The sequence below is a fragment of the Benincasa hispida genome, chromosome 5 (assembly GCF_027475165.1).
Source record: "Benincasa hispida cultivar pf3 chromosome 5, pf3_genome.v1.1, whole genome shotgun sequence".
NCBI lineage: Eukaryota > Viridiplantae > Streptophyta > Magnoliopsida > Cucurbitales > Cucurbitaceae > Benincasa > Benincasa hispida.
In genome coordinates this window covers 23,477,447-23,497,578 of record NC_143482.1, presented here as the reverse complement: position 1 = coordinate 23,497,578, position 20,132 = coordinate 23,477,447, and the positions used below count along the sequence as shown (strand labels likewise).

General features: G+C 35.8%; 1 protein-coding gene across 1 annotated transcript; it reads left to right on the top strand.

The window, feature by feature from the left end:
• Positions 1–16,364: 16,364 nt before the first annotated feature.
• On the top strand, positions 16,365–16,748 carry LOC150035984 (uncharacterized). Its single transcript, XM_090313534.1, has one exon. It carries the CDS (start codon positions 16,365–16,367, stop codon positions 16,746–16,748), a length of 384 nt encoding a protein of 127 aa, XP_090169660.1.
• The last annotated feature ends 3,384 nt before the right edge of the window (positions 16,749–20,132 follow it).

Below are 20,132 nucleotides of genomic sequence, written 5' to 3'. Positions count from 1 at the left end.
ATACCTGATTCTAGTGACACTACGGATACGACTCACTTTGTAGATGTTTGCAAGTGTTGTAAACTATTACAGATGGTAGATCCTGACCATTCATGTGGAGACGTGCGAGCAGGAGTGTCCTATACAAAGAGTTTGTATAAAACCTAGACCACGAGATGACTAGACTCTGTATATAACGCCATTGATACTAGAGACTTACATCTAACCTAAATGACCATAGGTGACACGACCTCAATCCTGAGTGTTTTGGAAACTCCTGCCTTTGAGGGCGGTCCTTTGATTAGTATGGGTTTGAGTGGCCAAATTGCTAACTCAACATGCTTACCTTTTTGGGGACTTGTCTGATCTGGGAGCTGGGAACTCAATCCACAAGATGAAATTCACTCTTTTCCCGAAGCAGGGATAAATAGAGAGATTGCTCCCTTAAAAGCTAATTCTGGGGCTTGAACATAGTGGCCACAACTTCTCTTTGGAAGAGAGGACTCAGTCATAGTAGGACCATGACTTATGTTCATTAGAGGGATCAGTGGTACGTAAGGAGTTAGATGTAACTACAGGGGCATAATGGTTATTGGTCGAGCTATACTTATGAGCGATCTATGAAGGGTTCTCGCAGTTTTGATTGGTTAAGATGGACACATAATATATCTGTGGTAAAGAGAGTTCAGCTGTTGGTCTTTAGTTGAGTGACTGGCAATTAATAGATGGTGGATCCCATGACTAAAGAGTTTAGTTAGTTATTCACGTACCGTTAGAGCTTCGAGCTATGATAGGCATAGATTGATGATTCTAAATAAACACATGGACAGTGATGAATGATGGAAATGGAATGTGGATGATATGTTATGCTTATTTAGACTTTTATGCAATACTACTTCTAGATGTATGTGTTATTAATGGAATGTTTGTAGTATGCTATGCATTGTGACAAGTTTCCTTGCATTGAAACCAAGTATAACTCCACTGCAAGTTTCTCGGAGTGATCCGAGGTTGAACATAGGGATTGCGTAGTTAATGCGTTACATTTGTTATATATGCGATCAAGGGTTTTTCAATTAATAAAAAGAGTATGTGTGTACAAGTATTTAAAATTATGGTAAAGTAAAATATTGCAGTAAAGTAAGGTTGCGATAATAAAATAAAGTGCAATAAAAGTAAAACCTAAGCTATTATGATACAAGATACAAGATACTGATACATGATACTGAGTTTGAGACTGGCTGTGAAGATTATACAAAAGGTCGTGTTATGCGGTGGCAAGTCTTTATGTATGAAACATAAATAGAAAAGATAATTAATATAAACATCGCAAGTTCATTAATTGCATTAAAGATATAACTACGGTTCTGCTTTCCCTTGGCGTACACCTCTCGGTGATTGGTGGCGTTCCCACATCTCTGTGGTGAAACAGGGATGAATGTAATGAACGTAAAGTTTCTTCCATCTCTGGAAGTACTTCTCATAAGTTAACGCATTCTTCCAACCTTCTCTCGATAGGAGGAATGACATATTCACTTCTACTCTCACAGGTGAAGATGTCACCTAGCACGGTTTAGCTAAACATATTCATTTCTTTATAACAGATTAGTTTACTTGTTAGATTCATGCTAATTACCAAGGGATTAAGAAAACATCATGGACAAAGCGATTAATGGAGGAACAGAAATAGACAGAAAGATGGAGATGAAAATGATAATGACATTCAATACTAATATTTAGCGTCTGATACATGGAGTGAATGATGGACTAAGAAGATGAATACAATTGATGATAAAGTGAAAGAAACAAATATAGAAAAGTGCCAACGTCTTGACATAGATCTGGACAGTGGATGTGCTTTCCGGTGAATGGAGTGAATGTAGAGAAGAGCTTCCCTCTCAGGCTTGCTCGTCTGGTAGAGATGACCTTGGTACAGAGCTTCAACGGCGGGGATTGAAAGGATTTGGCCTGAGACTCACCTCTCGGCCTTGTCTCTTAAATCTTCCTAGATCTTCTCCGACCAGGCTCTTCAGACCAGTCTCTCTTTCAGTATAAAAATATCAAAGTATGCCCGTATCAAGTATATTTTGCAATAGAATTTCAGAGGCTATTTATAGGCTCAGCTTTGACTTTTGCAGTGTGAACCCCACTTTATTGTTATGGCAATTCTGGAAATGGTTGAGTGAATATTCCTTCTGTTACGCGATCAATTCCGTTATAAATGCACAACGGTCAGCTGTACACATGTCAGGATCCTTCGCAATTGTGTTGCTCTTTTGCATCTTCGATCGTGTGCCCACATACGGTGTTGTTTTTTTATTACTGCATGCGGTTGAAGTTGTGTTAATCACTTAGCCCTTGATCGATTGTCACATGCGCCGTCATTGCGTTGATCATCTATTCATTTTTGAATGGTGGGCACAATGCGACGTAGATGCGTTATTCTTTTTCTCTTGAGCCATGAACGCATGCGATGACTTGATTTCCTGCAAAACAGACTTGAAATATTCTTTTCTACCATCGCAATGGTGTCAATGGGTGTATTGGCGACAATTTATAATTCTTGCAGTTCTTAGCTAATTTCTCTACAATTGACTCAACTTTCCTTCCTTTTGGCCGTAATATCTAAATAAAGCAGTATAAATAACTTGTATTTCTACAAGTTATCAAGCTACTGGTCCATAAGGTCCCCTTGGTTGCTCAATGGATTCAGTTGAGGATTAATTCTTGGTGTTGATTTGAAATGCTCAAATTGACAAGAGGTATTTTGATTATATATGATATGATCGGTATAATGTATGAGATACATCTAGTGGAGGATTAGTGTAAATAAGATTTACATTAAGTGGTTTATATGTTTCATGAGATGAAATATTAAAATTATAGGTTATAAATATAGTATGATAAGTTGGTTATCATTTATATTTATAATAATATTAACTATTGGATAACTAATCTTTTTATCTGGGAGGTTATTGGTGGTTCATGGTAACCATGAGATAAAATAAAAATGGTTTTCCTAATTTTAGTAAGTTTTTGCAAAGTTTTGGGCAAAAATTGTTTTGAGATTTTCTCTCGGAAAAACATCTCACGGAAGCTTGTCAAGTAAATATCGATTTACTAAGCGACAACTTGTTTTAGTAAACGACCGTGTAGTGTTTGTAGGCGACAGACACAATACTAAGCGATGAGCTAAACGATCGCTTAGTTTTTGCTAGATGATTACTTAGCTTTTGCTAAACGATTGAGCATCGACCTACACGATAGTTTTCAGCCATCTCCCACTTGCCCAATCATCTACACGATTGTTGAATCCTTCTTTGTCTGCCTTATACTAAGTCGACATAGAGCCCACCCTCTGGATTCTCACACCGAGAATACCAAGGTAGCCTTCTTGGTGGTGTCATACTCAACTCGATGCTGTCGAGGTTCTGTGGAGGCCATACGTGCTGTTGGGGTGTTTGTGGCCGAGCTGATCGCTGAGTTTGAGTGTGAAGTGTTTGTGCGGTGTTGCAGTCGTGTTGTTCGAGTGTTCGAGATTGTTGTTCTAGCGTTCGTGAGCAAGGAGCATGGAGACGAGTCGACAAACGTTCGTAGTTTTTCTCCTTGTTCAGTTGTTGTTTCATGCCGTAATTTCTGTATTGATTGGGTAATTGTATGTTTTGTTTACGACTGTAATTGTAATGTTCATATATGATTGTAATTTGGAATGATCTATTTTGCTGCTCATGGAAATCTCGTGATTGATTTCCTCTTTTTGTATAGAATACCCCCACTTACATGCATCTACATGAATGATCAGGATGCAAATCATTTGTATCACTTTACAACAATTGTAACAACTACAAAGCGAGATATATTCATAGTGTCACCAGGATAAGGTATGTAGCCTTATCCATCTACTACAGACCGTTTCGGTTATCACTTAAACATGATCCATATGTATGTCTCCACATACATGTTTAAGTTACATAAGATAACCTTTAATCTTAGTTTATTAGTTTTTGTAGGTTAATGCAACTAAATGTCAAATAAAATAGTTAATGCAACTAAATGTCAAATAAAATACATCTTATTTTATTAGATAAATAAAATGTTTGTACAATACAATTACAAACTACAAGACCATAAGATTTAGGGCAACAACTTCAACAATCTTCTACTTGTCCTAAAGCTAGTGGGGTGTATGTAACAAAGTACAAACAAGTACAACATTACACAAAAACAAGAAACTAGGCATACAATACATGCCCAGTAAAATCTCCCACTTGCCCTTGACTAGATGCGACTTATTTCGTAGACCTAGACTCTCCAAGTGACCTTCAAACACCTTAGCCATGGGGGCCTTTGTAAACAGATCAACAACGTTGTGCTCCAAAGTGATTTTCATATTGATCACGTCCCCTCGATGAACAATCTACCGAATCAAGTGATGTTTGTTCTCAATATTCTTTCCATGCTTGTGGCTTCTTGGCTCCTTAGAATTAGCCACAGCACCACTGTTATCACAATTAAGGGTGATGGGCTTTGACATGTTTGGAACGACTTCAAGATTAGTAAAAAATTTCTTGAGCCTCACAGCTTCCTTAGTAGCTTTACAAGCTGCTACATATTCTATCTCCATTGTGGAGTCAGCAATGCACCCTTACTTGGTGCTCCTCCAAACTACAACTCCTTTATTAAGAGTGAACACTGGTCCTGGACTGGATTTCTTAGGATCTTTATTACTCTAAAAATAAGAGATAGTGTATCCTGTAAGGATCAAATTCTTAGACCCATACACAAACATGTAATCCTTCGTTCTTCAAAGATACTTGAGGATATTTTTAATGGTTGTCCAGTGATCTAATCTTGGATTAGACTGATATCTACTGATCATCCCCACTGCATAGCAAATGTTAGGTCTAGTACATAATGTTGCTATATCAGGTTGCCAATAGCCGATGTATAGGGGATCCATTTCATCTCCTCAACTTCTTAAGGTGTCTTATGACACTATTCCTTAGACAAGACAACTTGATAACTTGTAAAAATACAATTTATTAAAATAATAAGGCAAAGGCACGCAACTTAGATAAATTTTGCCAATAAATTTATACAAAAAACAAAGCATGCGATCACTTACTTCTGATGCATAACATATTTGAATTCCAGACTAATTTTGCTACTTCTGTGCAGTATACCCTTCAGTAGTCTGATGATCGCATGATCGCATGCCCATTAATGCGTTCAAAGCAAAAGGTGGCCTGAGAAGAAAATGAAGACGATTGCATAAGTTGCAAGTGATGAGGCATGACATGACATGGGCGGTGGATGTCACATCACAGATTGCGTTGGTGGCCGACAGGAAAACTATGTTGAAGATTTAATGAACCACTGACACGTTGCAGTCGGCGCAGCAAGATATGGAATTTAATGCGCCCCATCAATGCAATCACGAGATTACGAAAAACAATGATTGTAAACGCCTAAAAATACCCATAAAAATGCCATGCAGAAAGGGAGGAATAGTGAGAAGAAGATTCGTTAGTTGTTAGTCAGAATTTAGAGTTCGAAGTTCTTATTATGTTAGGGGATATATTGTGGGAGACAAGAAGAACACCCTAAGAAGGAATTCTGCTTGAAACCCCTATCATTCTTCCATAGAAACTCCTTGGTGAGAGCTTAGGACTCTAGGGAAAGAAGATGATAATTTTGTTCGATTATCTAAGCAAGCAGTTGTAAAACAAGCGGAGGAAGCAAGACATTGCGAACCACAGCTTGACTCTCTGACCTTTTCTCTTTTTGTGTATTTGTATTGTATTTCTTGTATTGACAAATTCAAAATTGCAGTATGAATACATATTATACATCTTGTCTATCATTTGGACCAATATCATGCATAGCTAAATCGCTTCATGGGTTGGGAAGATTGTAACTAACACGACTAAATAACTGGAGGAATCATGCGATCAACTTGTTTTATGCATGCTTATATTTGTCGCTTGAATCAATTGAGAAATTTTTCTGAGTAAAGCTAATCTAAGTTTGAAAGAATTTAGATTAAGACCTCGTAAAACGAGAGACAATGTTCCTTAGAAATAAGTACATTATCTACATATTACACCTATAATCTTAGAGATAAGATAATGTGGCAAAAGACACTGAGAAGTGCTGGTTGTAACATTAAGTATATAGCTTGATCGCATATTTCATTCAGTTGTTTAGAAAATGTTAGTGAAAGTTCTTCTCAACCCTCTTATCGCATAACTGTTATCCAACTTACGTTGCTTCACTTTAGACATAATCCCCATTGCATGTTTAGGTTTAAATTTACTTATTCAATCACTCCTTTGAACATTTTTAACTCACGTGAAGATCATATTTTTAGTTTCATCGCATACTTGCAAGCAATCCCTGCGTTTGACCCTGAAGTCACCAAGAACTTTGGTCGGATTTGCACTTGGGTTTGATTAAAGAAAACTAAGCGTTTAATCTCATAAGGATTACTTCATCGCATGAAAACAACGCTTCACAACTCCATGCCTGAAATGTAGCTAGCCTCTCTTGAAGTTTTGCATCGAATAATTGACAAGCATCTTGTCAATGTACAATGCTTGAGACAGGGCTAGCGATTTATTCTTACGATTCCTAAAGATTTGAATGCCCAGAACAAATTATGCCTCTCCCAAATCATTCATTTACAATTGGGCTGCTAGCCACTGTTTTATATCAGTAAGTAGATCTATTATTCCCAATGACTAGGATATCGTCTACATATAACACTAAGACAACTACTCAATTGTTGATGATTTTCTTGTAAACACAAAGCTCATCAACATTTTGATGAAAGCCATAAGATTTGATCGTATTATCAAACCTTATATTCCAAGATCAAGAAGCTTGTTCCAGTCCATAAATGGACCGTGAAAACCTTTAGCTCTTGACTTTGGGTTATTAATCTCTCTGGTTGCTGCATATAGATGGTCTTCTAAAGATTTTCATATAGAAAGACAGTCTTGACATCCATTTTCCAAATCTCATAATCATAATATGTGGCAATGGACATGAGTATCTGGATAGACTTTAACATGGTAACAGGTGAGAAAGTCTCCTCATAGTCAACTCCCTCAACCTGGATATAACTCTTTGCCCCCAGCCTAACCTTAAAGGTTTGCACCTTACAATCTACACCCTTTTTTCTCTTGTAGAACCATTTGTAACTTATAGGTTTTACCCCATCAGGTTGATCATAAGATCCTAGGCTGAATTAAAGTACATAGATTCCATTTCGATATCCATAGCTTTATTCATTCATCTTTATTGTTTTCCTGGAGATTTAAGTGTCATTTATTCCCAAACTCCAACGAAGCAAAAGAAATTTGTAATACCGAACTACTCCTATCACTACAAAGACGTAGCAATAGTGGTAAGTCCGAGTCGAACCATAAGGAATTGCCATTTGTTTCGTTAAGTTAATTTTCTAACCAGGGTGATAAATGGCGGGTTTTGGTGTGGAAGAGATAAATGCATGAAATTGAAATAAAAGGCTAAATGTAATCTAGAATAGGAGTCTATCTAATTTCTAGAGCAAGAGAGTGTTTCTTATGCAATTTCTTTCGTTAGGCATCAGTTAACACTGATCTGTCAACCCTTTAACCTATTAGAAAATCTAATAGCCCAATTAGCCAAATTCGATCTTAAACAAAATTAGCCCTAATTCAATTTACAACTCTTCCTTCTTAGCGACATACAAGTTAAAATTGAATTGCATTACGAAAGGGTTCAATTGTTGAGACATACTATAAGTCGTAAAGCCATATCTTATAGCATGATTTATTTGGAAAATATTATATTAGGGCATATTGGGTTTTATGTCCTAAAATTCGTGGTTTGTACAAAATAGAACTTATTCTAAAAATTCAATAAGTTGTTATTGAATAGATGTTTTGCTTATTAGAAATCCAATAAACCTAAAAGTCCCTTAACTATTACATAAGTACTTGAACTTTATGTAGAGACATAAAAGTGGATCAGGTTCGAGTAAATAGTCGAAAATCATCTATAGTTAATGAATAAGGTTGGGTGCCTTATTCTGGTAATACTATTGAATGCGGCCTACTCTGTAGTTATTACAAAAAGTTGTAAAGTGCTACAAACAAAGTGATCCTAATTCGTACATGTTATGACATGAGGAGTGGGGGCATCCTGTGCAAATGAGTTTTGTACAAGATCGGACCACGAAATCAGTCATTCTTACTTTATAACATTGTTTACTGTTTAAGACTAACTATTTTAAAGCGATGACCTAGGTAACTTGACCTTAATCTTGAGCTAACTATGAACTCTTGTTTGTTCGGGATTATCCTTTGATCTGCAATTAGTAGTCCAATAGCACTGGTCAATAAGCCTCCTGTTTTGGGGATAAGACCGGATGAATAGTTGGGGATATAGCCCTGTAAGATGGAATTCACTCCTACCCGATTAGGGTTAGTAGAGAAGTTGTTCCCTTTAAGTGCTGGTTCTGGGTCTTGAACAAGAGGCCCCACCCTCTCATTGGCCCGAGAGGGACTCAATTTTGTTCATTGGATTATAAAACAATTGTTCATTAGAAGATCAGTGGGACTTAAAGAACAAGAGGTAATTTTGGGGGTAAAACATAGATTCGAACTAACCGTTATTACGATCAACTATTAAAGGGTAAGTTACTAATCATGGTTATATCGAGTAGACATAATATATCTACATTGAGGGGTGTTCAACTATGGGCTTTAGTACAGAGACCCATTAGTTAACGAATGGGGGTTAATTTGGACTAATGAGTTTAGCCGATTAACGATCCCATGATCTGTAGGTCCGCGAGGTCCCCCTACTAGCTCAGAAATGGATTAGCTCTAGAGTAGCGTGATAAGTTAATTTGAAATGTTCAAATTAGAATTAAATGAAATTGGAGAATTCATATTTAAATATGATTTAAATATATGAAGGTGGAATTGTGTAAAATTAATTTAATATTTGATATTAAATTAATTAGAATTATTTAAATTGTTTAAATAATTATTTATTAATTTTATTGGATAAATTAATTTATGAAATTAATTTTATAAAATTAATAATATTTTCAATTTTAGAAAATAAATTGATTTATGAAATCAATTTTTGAAAAGTTGAAAAAGAAGAAAAACACAAAATGGAATTTGAGTTTTTCCATTATCATCTTCAAGTAGCTCACCCATAACCCACCATCTTCGGGCATCAATTACTCCAAGCATGAGCTGCATCTAATCAGCTATCTTTCTTGCATGATGGTCTGCAATATATTGAAGAAATTGGAGTGAATTTGAGGCAATGCAATCAATAGAATTTTTTTGAAAAATTCGGTTGAAGAAGGTTTTCTTCGAAGTGGGTTGCTGCTGTGAGTTCTTCTCCTAATTCCCTTAATTCAAGCTTATTTTGAGTCCTACAACTCAATCTAGAGCACTAAGAGAATAGCAGGGACGATCTTGGGGTGGTCTACAACAAGATTCGAAGGGATTTGCAGCAGGAAATCGAGATTTCGAAGTTCTACAAAGGTATGACTTGAAACCCATTTCCTTCTGCAAAAGCATGCTTTAGTTTCTGCCGAAATTAATGAATTATAGGGCTTAATGATCCTTGTAACTTCCGCTGTGTGATGATACAATCCAAAAGGGCATACATGCATTTGGTCAGAAAAAGGCTAGAATTTGCACATGGGATCTTAATACGTGCAACTTAATCAATCAATATTGCATAGGCTATGACGATTTTGCAAACAAGAACTTCGATAAATTAATTTGTAAGATCAATTTATAAAAATTCCATTAAGAATAAATCAAATCTACCCAAAGGATCCACAACAATTTAGTTAAATTAATTAGAAAACCTTCAAAAAAATAAACATAGGTCTCTTGCTCAAAGAAACTAGATAGAAGTTACCTCTTAATTCATAGAAAAATCTAAGACATAAATTCGATCCATTAATTAAAATCCAAAATAAAAAGAAAAACTAACCCAAAGATACTAAATTCTGAAAAGAAAGGAAGAAGAATGAAGTTTTACATCGGCCTCCAAAATTCAGCATATCTTGACCTAAAGATGAAAGGAGGTATTTATAGAAAAAATCATAGGGTCGCAATGATGGGAAGAGCGTTGCAACACTGGCATTGCAATGCTACAAATAGCATTGAAATGTTGCACATTTTGCCTTAGAGCGTTAGGGTTGTTGGGTTTTATGTCCTAAAACTCACAGTTTGTAAAAGATATCCATAACTATAGTCTGATTACTTTAACTTTATATGGTGACATAAATAGGATCAAATTAACAGTATATAGTCTAAATGGTCTAATAAGTATATGGATGAAATTGGGTATCTCATCCTGGTAACACTATTGGATGTGGTCTACTTTGTAGTTGTTACAAAGAGTTGTAAAGTGCTACAAACGATATGATCCACAGATCGTTCATGTTGAGACATGTGAGTGAGGGTATCCTATGCATTGAGTTTGCATATAAACTGGACCACGAAAATAGTAACTTTTCTTTATAGCGACCGTTTACTGTTAAAACTGACTATTTCATTTATTAAGTAACCTAAGTTAACTCGATTTTAATCCTGAGGTAGCTATGAACTCCTATTTGTTCAGGATTATCCTTTGATCTGCAAATGGTGAGAGTGGTCCAACAACACTACTCAATAAGCCCCCATTTTGGGGATAAGAACGGAAGAATAGCTGGGGACACAGCCTTGCAAGAAGGAATTTGCTCCTACCTGATTTAGGGTTAGTAAATAGGTTGTTCTCTTAAGTACTGAAACCAAGTCTTGAAAAATTGGGGCCCCGCCTTCTCATGATAGAGAAAGGACTTGATTCATAGGTATTATGAATCAAAATTGTTCATTAGAGGGTCAGTGGGAACTTAAGAAACAAGATATATTCACAAGGGTAAAATGGTTATCTTGACCCAACTTTGATTACGAACAACTTGTGAAGGATCGACTTACTAATTATGGTTATATAAAGTGGACATAATATATCTACAGTGAGGGGAGTTCAGCTATGGGCTATAGTGGAGTGACCCATTAGTTAACGAATGGGGTTAATTCGGTCTAATGAGTTTAGCCGATTAATCTCGGATCGTTGGAGCCCATGATCTGTAGGTCCGCGAGGTCCCCCTACTAGCTCGTAAATGGATAAGCTTTAGAGTAGCTTGATAAGTTAATTTGAAATGTTCAGATTATAATTAAATAGAATAGGAGAATTTATATTTAAACATGATTTAAATATATGAAGATGAGTTTGTGTAAAAATTATTTTAATATTTGTAATTAAATTAATTAGAATTATTTAAATGATTATTTAAATAGTTATTTATTAGTTTTATGAGAAAATTAATTTATGAAATTAATTTTTGTAAAATTAATAATGTTTTTAGTTTTGAAATCATAATTGAATTTGAAATCTTATTTGATTTTTGGAAAAATTGAAAAGTTACAAAACATGCACAAAATGGAAAAATGACATTTTCGATTACCCATCTTCTACTTGCTCACACAAACACCACTTCCATTCTTCACATTTACTCCAAGCATGAGTTGCAACTCATGCAGTGATCTTCTTTGCATGTTTACCTGCAATAATTAAAGAAGATTGGAGTGAATTTGAGGGATGCATTCAAAAGAAATTTTAGAGAAAATTTCGATTTGAAGAAAAGTTCTTCAAGCAGACTGGTGTAGTGAGCTTTCCCTTGTTCTTCCATCGATTCGAGCTATTCCTGAGTCCCACAACTCATTCTAAAGCTCCAAGAGGATAGTGAGGAAGATCTTGAGATGGTCCATGGTGGTTTTTAGAGAAGACAACTACTGTTGATCAATATCTTGAAGAATACTATAAAGGTATGACTACAAACCCTCTTATATTAGATGAGAATGCTTTAGTTTCTGCCAAAATTAATGAATTTGAATGCTTATTGATCCTTGTTGCTTCCGTTGCATGTTAATACACTCTTACAAATGGTATCAAAGCATTATATAAGCATTCAATTTGATTTAATTTTGGTCTGGTGGGTGTTTTTCATGAGATATATGAAACTTACGCACTGATATGATTTTTTGAGTTTTGGCATTTTATTTCTCTTTAATTTCTTAATTAAATTTGTAATTGGCTCTTGTTTCATAAGCTTATATGTGTTATCAAGAGTCTGTAATTTATTTGAAGTCATTAGTGTTGAAATTAAGATGTAATTGAAGAAACAAGTGAAGAAGGTCGAGTTGTTGTTTCCAGTTTTTCCAGCTTTTGCTCAAAATCGTCGTTGAGGTTCAAATGCTAGACGATCGTCAAGCTCTAGGCGTTACATGATGTGAAGAAAATCTAGACGATTGTGTAGCTACAGGCGATGGTCGTTGTGATGTTTGATGCTAGATGATCGTGTACCTACGGGAGCTAAATGATGCGTTAAAACACTATACAATAGCAGTGCGCGATCGTGTAGCTTTTCGTGGCAACTGAATGATGTGTTGGAAGTGTTATACGATGACACTATATGATCGTGTAGCTACGGCGCAAGCTGAACGATGCATTGAAGTTCTATGCAATGGAACTAATCGATTGTGTAGCTGCAGTGCTGAACGATGCATTGAAGTTCTATGCGATGGAACTAAGCGATCGTATAGATATGCAATGGTGTTAAGCAATCATGTAGCTCTACTTGAGAGCTAAACGATCTCACTATGCGATAGACAGAAGACACTAAGCGATCATGTACCTCTGCCCAACATAGGCGATGGTATTAGACGATAGCCTTCAGTGTTGTATGATTAGCCTTAGTGAGATTTTGACCTTGGACAGAGAGCAGCTTGATAACGGGCAGAAATGCACGTTATCATAGTGCTAAGTTCTTAAACAAAGTTGGAATGCATTGTTGAAATATGTTAACGTCCATTAAACATCGTTTGCATGATATTGCGTTCGCATGCGTTCAACGCATTAGAACTATTGATTTTTGTATTTTTGTGCAGAATATGCGTTAACGCAATGCAAAGATTGCGATCATAGGAATTCATTGGTTGAGTGCAACTTCACTACAAGGCTTTGCGTTGATTGTGCTCGCAAACATTCACCCAAGAAGGAGCGCTGCAACTTGGTCAGGAGAACATGGTGGGCGCATCTGGGTGAAAGGCCAATTAAGAGCGATGGGACAGAAAGCTGATGACAGTCGAATTCAAATTAAGTTGACAGCCGATAACGGTCACAAAGTAGATTCAGCTTTATCGGTGATAATTATTCGGTGCATCAGTTAGGAATTAAAGCTGTCCCATTTGTACAACCAGGAGAGAGAAGCTGCCTTTCACCATGGATGCTCTATAAATACCAAGGGCATTCTTCAAAGAAGGGGTTAACCAGTTGATCAGTTCGCACGTCTTTGTTCTTAGTTTTCTTTCATTTTAAGGCAGACACGAGGAAGAAAGTTGTGTCGGTAGATCGTTCCGGTAAGCTTGGGAGAGCGTCGGAAGCTCCAAGGACAGAGAGAGGGCCAACGCCTACGGAAGCGGGAACATCTTTAGATCAGAATAGAGATTTCAGTGTAAAAGGTCTTGATCAGGAAGGAATTGCTACCAGACTATCTACCTTTACTTGCTATTGTCATTTAGTACTCAACTCATTTATAAGAATGGAATTTCTTTCTCTATATCTATTCACTCTCTGTTATTCACGCATGAGTAGCTAAATCAGTTGAATGGGTTGAGAAGCATTTAGCTAGCAGAATTAGGGAATCTTCATTCTTTGCGATTATCTTGTTTATGTATGCTTCATTCGTCCATTAGAGATACTCGGAAGGGTAGTCTAAAAACAGGATCTAGACTTGGGAAGGTCAGGTTAGAATCTAGACTCGGAAGAGCGAGATTAGAACGTATAAAAAAGAGATAGGCACTTAGGAATGAGCACTATTTGTTATCAACGCATTGCATGCATCCTAGAGATAGGATATGATTGTATGCGGTCACCTTGCTTTCATGCATTTTGCATCATCGCATAGGACAAGAGTAGAGACTTAGGGAGAGCTCTATGGACATTTTGCATTCAACACATGCATCCTAGATTTAGGAGCATCGCATTTACATTGGAAAATGACTTGTTGTGCATGGTTGTAACATGATCGCATAGTTTGATGCATTCCCAAGTAATGCTAGCTAAAGATCTTCTCAACTCGTTGTGCATGGTTGTAACATGATCGCATAGTTTGACGCATTCCCAAGTAATGCTAGCTAAAGATCTTCTCAACTCGTTCATCGCATACTCATTGCATCTATCAACGCAACTGTCTTTTCTCAACTTTGCCGCATTTGTTTATTTCTTTTTCATCAACGCAAACAACAAACCCAACACTTATTTATTTACTTGGTTACCGTAAAGTTTTCATAAAAATTACCAATGCAATCTATTTTCACAAGTCCCTATGTTCGACCATGGACTTACCAGGAAACTCAAAGGAATTTACACTTGAATTCAGCTGGGGAAACTTGAGTGCACAACGCAATTCCATTAACGCATATCATCCATATTTCCACTTCATAAATACAAGCATCACAGCTGGTTCGATCGATTTTCTTGAGGTCCAATTTGGTTCAACCTTAAAGATTTTTTGGCTGGTCCGGTTTAGACTTTGTTTGTCCAATTCAGACTTATCTAGTCTGATTCAAGATGCTTGGGTTCGGCTTGGAGCGGTTTGAGTGGTTCAAAGGTAGTTTTGAAGCTGCTTGTAATAGTTAGCCTTTTGTTTGCTTGTTTATGCCAAAACTAAAACCATATCAGTTAGTATTTAATTGTTTATGCATGTGATGTATGTAATAATTAAATCATTCATGTATGTGCATACAGTATGCCATGTAGATTTAAAACCCCACCATAGGAAGCATGTTACATGCATTAAAAGTATGTTATAAATGTTATAATATATAGTGTGCATGTTAGGGTTATATTTAATGTAATGGTTATATTAGATATTGAATGCCTTTGTTAAATGTTGCGGATGTTTAACATGTCTAAAAGTTTTGTAAATTGTTATAAAAGTGGGTTAGACATTTAAAATCCATAATAAAGAACAATTGCATGCTCAATTAGGTTAACAACTAGTTTTAATCGTTAAAATAGATTGTTACCTTATAACATTTGGTTACAAACTCATATCGATTCATAAACTTGTCTAAGGTTGGGGGTACTTAAGTTGACGGTTTACGGAACACCTCCTACCTAGGGATTATGGCCGAAAGCTTGAGCATTGTTAAATGATTTTATGAGCTTGCGTGAGTGATGTGAGGTAATAAAATGGTTTATCACCTAGATATTGTAGGTTAAATCCAATTATAAGCGTTATACTTGGAAAAACCACTTAGAATTAGGTTGTTTAAATTTAGCTGTTATACTTAAGTAAATACCCGAACACATAGAACACTTCAGTGGGAGATTAACAATATATTCGATATATAGTTATTAGCTCTCACGTCCTCAAGAGTTCCCACCGTGAGCTTTAGCAGATGGTACAAAACTACTTTTTAAAGAAAATATGTTTCCATCTAAAGGTGATACTCATTTATTCAGTATCAGACCATTCATAGCAGTCATATCAATTTACCTACTATTCAGTAATTCCTTTTGGTTATCGCATTGTTTTAGCCGATCTCAATATCAGTGTTTTTTTATGGATTGCCATTTCAAGTGTTGCTCCCATCAGACTTCTTATGTTAGGATATGGATCCAATAATAAATATTCCTTTTTAGGTGGTCTACGAGCTACTCCATCCAGAAAGTGTTTACATGGATTAAAAATAAGGTGAATGCGGGAGGTAATTCATAGTAAGTGGGTGAAGGAAATGTGTCAATATTGTCCTACGATCTCCTCCAGTAGTTTGAACCGTGAGATTCCTACGTTGCACCTACTGTCATTTTTAGGCTCTAGCTAGTCGTTAACCACGACGATCCCCTCAGAGGGTTGTAACATAGGATTCTGAACAACCCAAGCATCAGTAAAATGAATAGGGTCTTATAGTTCCGTCTTGGGTATTGTCTTCTATTTCGGGGGCATATTCATAACGTTCTATAAGATCTGAAAATGGCAGGTTACAGTTACAAGGATTATTAATTGTTAGTAAAGATCTTGACCGAAAACGATAAACAAAGAACTATAGGAATAAGGAGTTATTCTGATATAGTATTTGGTTAAGAATTGTCTTGCTTCTGTGAAGGAATTCTTGACTGTCCCTTGGTAGCAATTGTTCTAAATCACTAAAGTGCCGTTGCAAATAAATAAAGATTTATTGAGTACTTTATTATTTTGCTAAAAATGGATTTAGATTCATTATTTAATAGAGTTTTTTTAAAATGTTTCAGAAATGTTGAACTCAATCATACAATTGCTAGCTTCTGATAAATTTAATGGTGAGGGTTATTCCAACTGGAAATCAAACATCAATATGATATTAGTTGTAGACGATCTGAGGTTTGTATTGATGGAGGAATGTCCTCTGGTTCCCAGTTTAACAACCAACCAAAATGTTCGGGACATCTATGATAGGTGGATAAGGGCTAATGAGAAAGCTCGAGCCTATATCTTAACAAGTATATCTGATGTACTTAATAAGAAGCATGAGGTCATGGCCACTGCTCGTGAGATAATGGCGTTATTACAGGTGATATTTGGGCAATTGTCATCCTCTGTTAGACATGAAGCCATTAAGTATGTCTATATTACGCACATGAAGATGGAACCAATGTAAGAGAACATGTTCTCGATATGATGGTTCATTTTAATGTTGCGGAGGCTCACGGGGTGATGATAGATGAGACGAGTCAAGTAAGCATGATACTGGAATCTCTCCCGGAGAGTTATCTGCCGTTTAGAACAAATGTTGTTATGAAAAAAATTACTTATAATTTGACCACGCTGTTGAATGAGTTACAGACTTCTCAATGAATGATGAAACTGAAGGAAAAAGAAATAAATGTTATTTTGAAACCTAAGAAGTTTTATAAAGGGTCTACATCTAGAACGAAAACCACTGATGATAAAAAGTTTGTTCCTTTTTCTTCTAAAGAAAGCCGTTCGAATGAAGAAGAAACGAAAAGGGAAAAAGAAAACCACATCTAAGAAACCCAAAAAAAAAAAAAAACTCCCAAAGGAAATTGTTTCCATTGCGGAGAAGTTGGGCACTGGAAACGCAACTGCCTAAAGTATTTGGCTGAGAAGAAAGCAGCAAAGGCAAAACAAGGTAAATCTGATTGACTAGTTGTTGAAATATGTCTAGTGGAGAATTCTCACCTTACCCGGATATTGGATTCATGTGTCGTTAATCATGTTTGCACTTTTCTATAGGAAACTAGTTCTTGGAGAAGACTTTTTCTAAACAAAAAATGACTTTCAAGGTGCGAACGAGTGAAGTTATTTCAGCTGAACAGTGGGAGATGTAAAGTTGTTTTTTGGATACACTTTTATCTTACATAGGAATGTATTTTATGTACCTAAGATGAAAAGAAATTTGATCTCCATTTCCTGTCTGCTAGAAAATATGTATAGAGTATCTTTTAAATGTAATGAAGTGTTTGTTTATTCAAGAGGTGTTCATATTTGTTCTGCAAGACTTGAAAATAACTTGTACATTTAAAACCAACTGAAGCAAAAGTCATTTTAAATATAAAGATGTTTAAAACGGTTGAAACTCATAATAAGAAACGGAAAATTTCTCCTAACACCTATCTTTGGAACCTCAGACTTAGTCACATTGATCTCCAAGATTGATAGATAGGTAAAAAGCGGTCATCTAAATCCGTTAGAAGATAGTTCTTTACCTCTATGTGAATCATTTCTTGAGGAAAAAATGACTAAAAGATCTTTTTCTGACAAAGGTCTTCATGCCAAAGAGCCTCTCGAACTTATACATTCAGACCTATGTGGTCCAATGAATGTTAAAGCTCGAGAAGGCTATCAGCATTTCATTGGTTTTATTGATGATTACTCTAGATATGGTTATATTTACTTAATCAGTCATAAGTCTGAAACTCTTGAAAAGTTCAAAAAATTTAAGGCTGAGACTAAAAATCTGTTATGTAAAAGAATTAAAACACTCCAATCTGATCGAGGTTGTGAGTATGTGGATTTATAATTCTAGAAAAATCTAGTAGATCATGGAATTTAATCCCAACTCACAGCACCTAGAACACCACAACAAAACGATGTTGCAGAAAGGAGAAATCAAGCCTTGTTAGACATGGTTCGATCTATGATGAATTATGCTTAGTTACCTCAATCCTTTTTGGGGTATGCAGTACAAACTGCAGTATTTATTCTAAACGTTGTTCCTTCAAAAAGTGTTTCAGAAACATCGTATGAATTATAGAAAGGATGCAAAACTAGTTTACGTCATTTTCGTATCTGGGGTTATCCAGCACATGTGTTGGTACAGAATCCTAAGAAATTTAACACGTTTGAAATTATGCCTATTTGTAGGATACCCCAAAGAAACAAAAAGAGGATTGTTTTATGATCCCCAAGAAGATAAAGTATTTGTATCGACAAATGCTGCGTTTTTTGAAGAGGATCATATAAAAAATCATCTACCTCGCAGTAAACTAATATTGCAAGTGTTGGGTTTTATGTCCTAAAACTCGTGGTTTGTAAACATTAGAACTTATTCTGAGAATTCAATAAAGTTTTTGTTGAATATATTATTTTTTAGAAATCCAATAAACTTAAGTCTCTTGACTATCATATGAGTACTTGAACTTTATGTGGAGACATTACAAGTGGATCAGGTTCGAGTAAATAGTCAAAATGATTATAGTATATGAATAAGGTTGGATACCTTATTTTGGTAACACTATTGGATGCGGCCTACTCTGTAGTTGTTACAAAGTGTTGTAAAGTGCTACATACGAAGTGATCCTAATTCGTGCATGTTGAGACATGAGGAGTGGGGGTGTCCTGTGAAAATGAGTTTTGTGCAAGATCGGACCACGAAACCTGTCACTCTTACTTTATAATGCTATTTACTATTTAAGACTGACTATTTCGAAGCGATGACCTATGTAACTATTTCAAGTGCTGATTCAGGGTCTTGAACAAGAGGCCTCACCCTCTCATTGGCCTGAGAGGGATTCGATTTGTTGATTGGATCACAAATCAATTGTTCATTAGGGGATCAGTGGAACTTAAAGAACAAGAGGTAATTACGGGGGTAAAACAGAGATTCGACCCAACCGTTATTACGAGCAATTCCTGAAGGGTTAACTTACTAATCATGGTTATATCGAGTGGACATAATATATCTACAGTGAGGGGAGTTTAGCTATGGGCTTTAGTGGAAGCACTCATTAGTTAACGAATATGGGTTAGATCGGTCTAATGAGTTTAGCCGATTAATTTCGGATTGTTGGAGCCCATGATTTGTAGGTCCGCAAGGTCTCCCTGCTAGCTCGTAAATGGGTAAGCTTTAGGGTAGCTTGAGAAATTAATTTGAAACGTTCAAATTAAATGAAACAAGAGAATAAATATTTAAATATGATTTAAATATATGAAGATGATTATTATGCAAAATTTAATTTAATATTTGATATTAAATTAATTTTTTTTAAAAATTAATTTAAGAAATTAATTTAAGAAAATAAAATTTTGAATTAAAATGATTTAAAAGTCATTTTTTGTTTCAAAAATAAAATGAAAAATTCGTTTTCATGGTTGCACAAAATGGAAAAAGAGTTTTCTCCATTATCATCATCTTTATGCTCACACACAAACCATTATCTTCTTTACTTTAATTCTCCAAGCATGAGTTGCAAGCCATGTACTCCATCTCTTTTCGTGTTCATCTTGATATATAAAGAAGATTAGAGTTGTTGGAGAAGGAAGGATACAGAATTCGAAGAGAAAATCTATGGTGAAGAAGAAACTGTCTTCTTCAATTTGCAATTGTGAGCTTTCCTTGTTTATTGACATCTTCAAGCTGTTATTGAGTCCCACAACTCTGCCTAAAGTACCAAGAGTATAGTAGGGAAGGCTTTGAGGTGGTTCACGTTGATATCAAGTGAAGACAACAACTGAATAGACATTTTCTTGGAGAGTTCATCAAAGGTATGTTCTGAAAACCCATTTTTTATGAAGAGCATGC

What these genes read in the sequence shown, in the direction of transcription:
- LOC150035984 (XM_090313534.1), top strand. Translation starts at nt 16,365, where the DNA reads ATGTTGAACTCAATCATACAATTGCTAGCTTCTGATAAATTTAATGGT.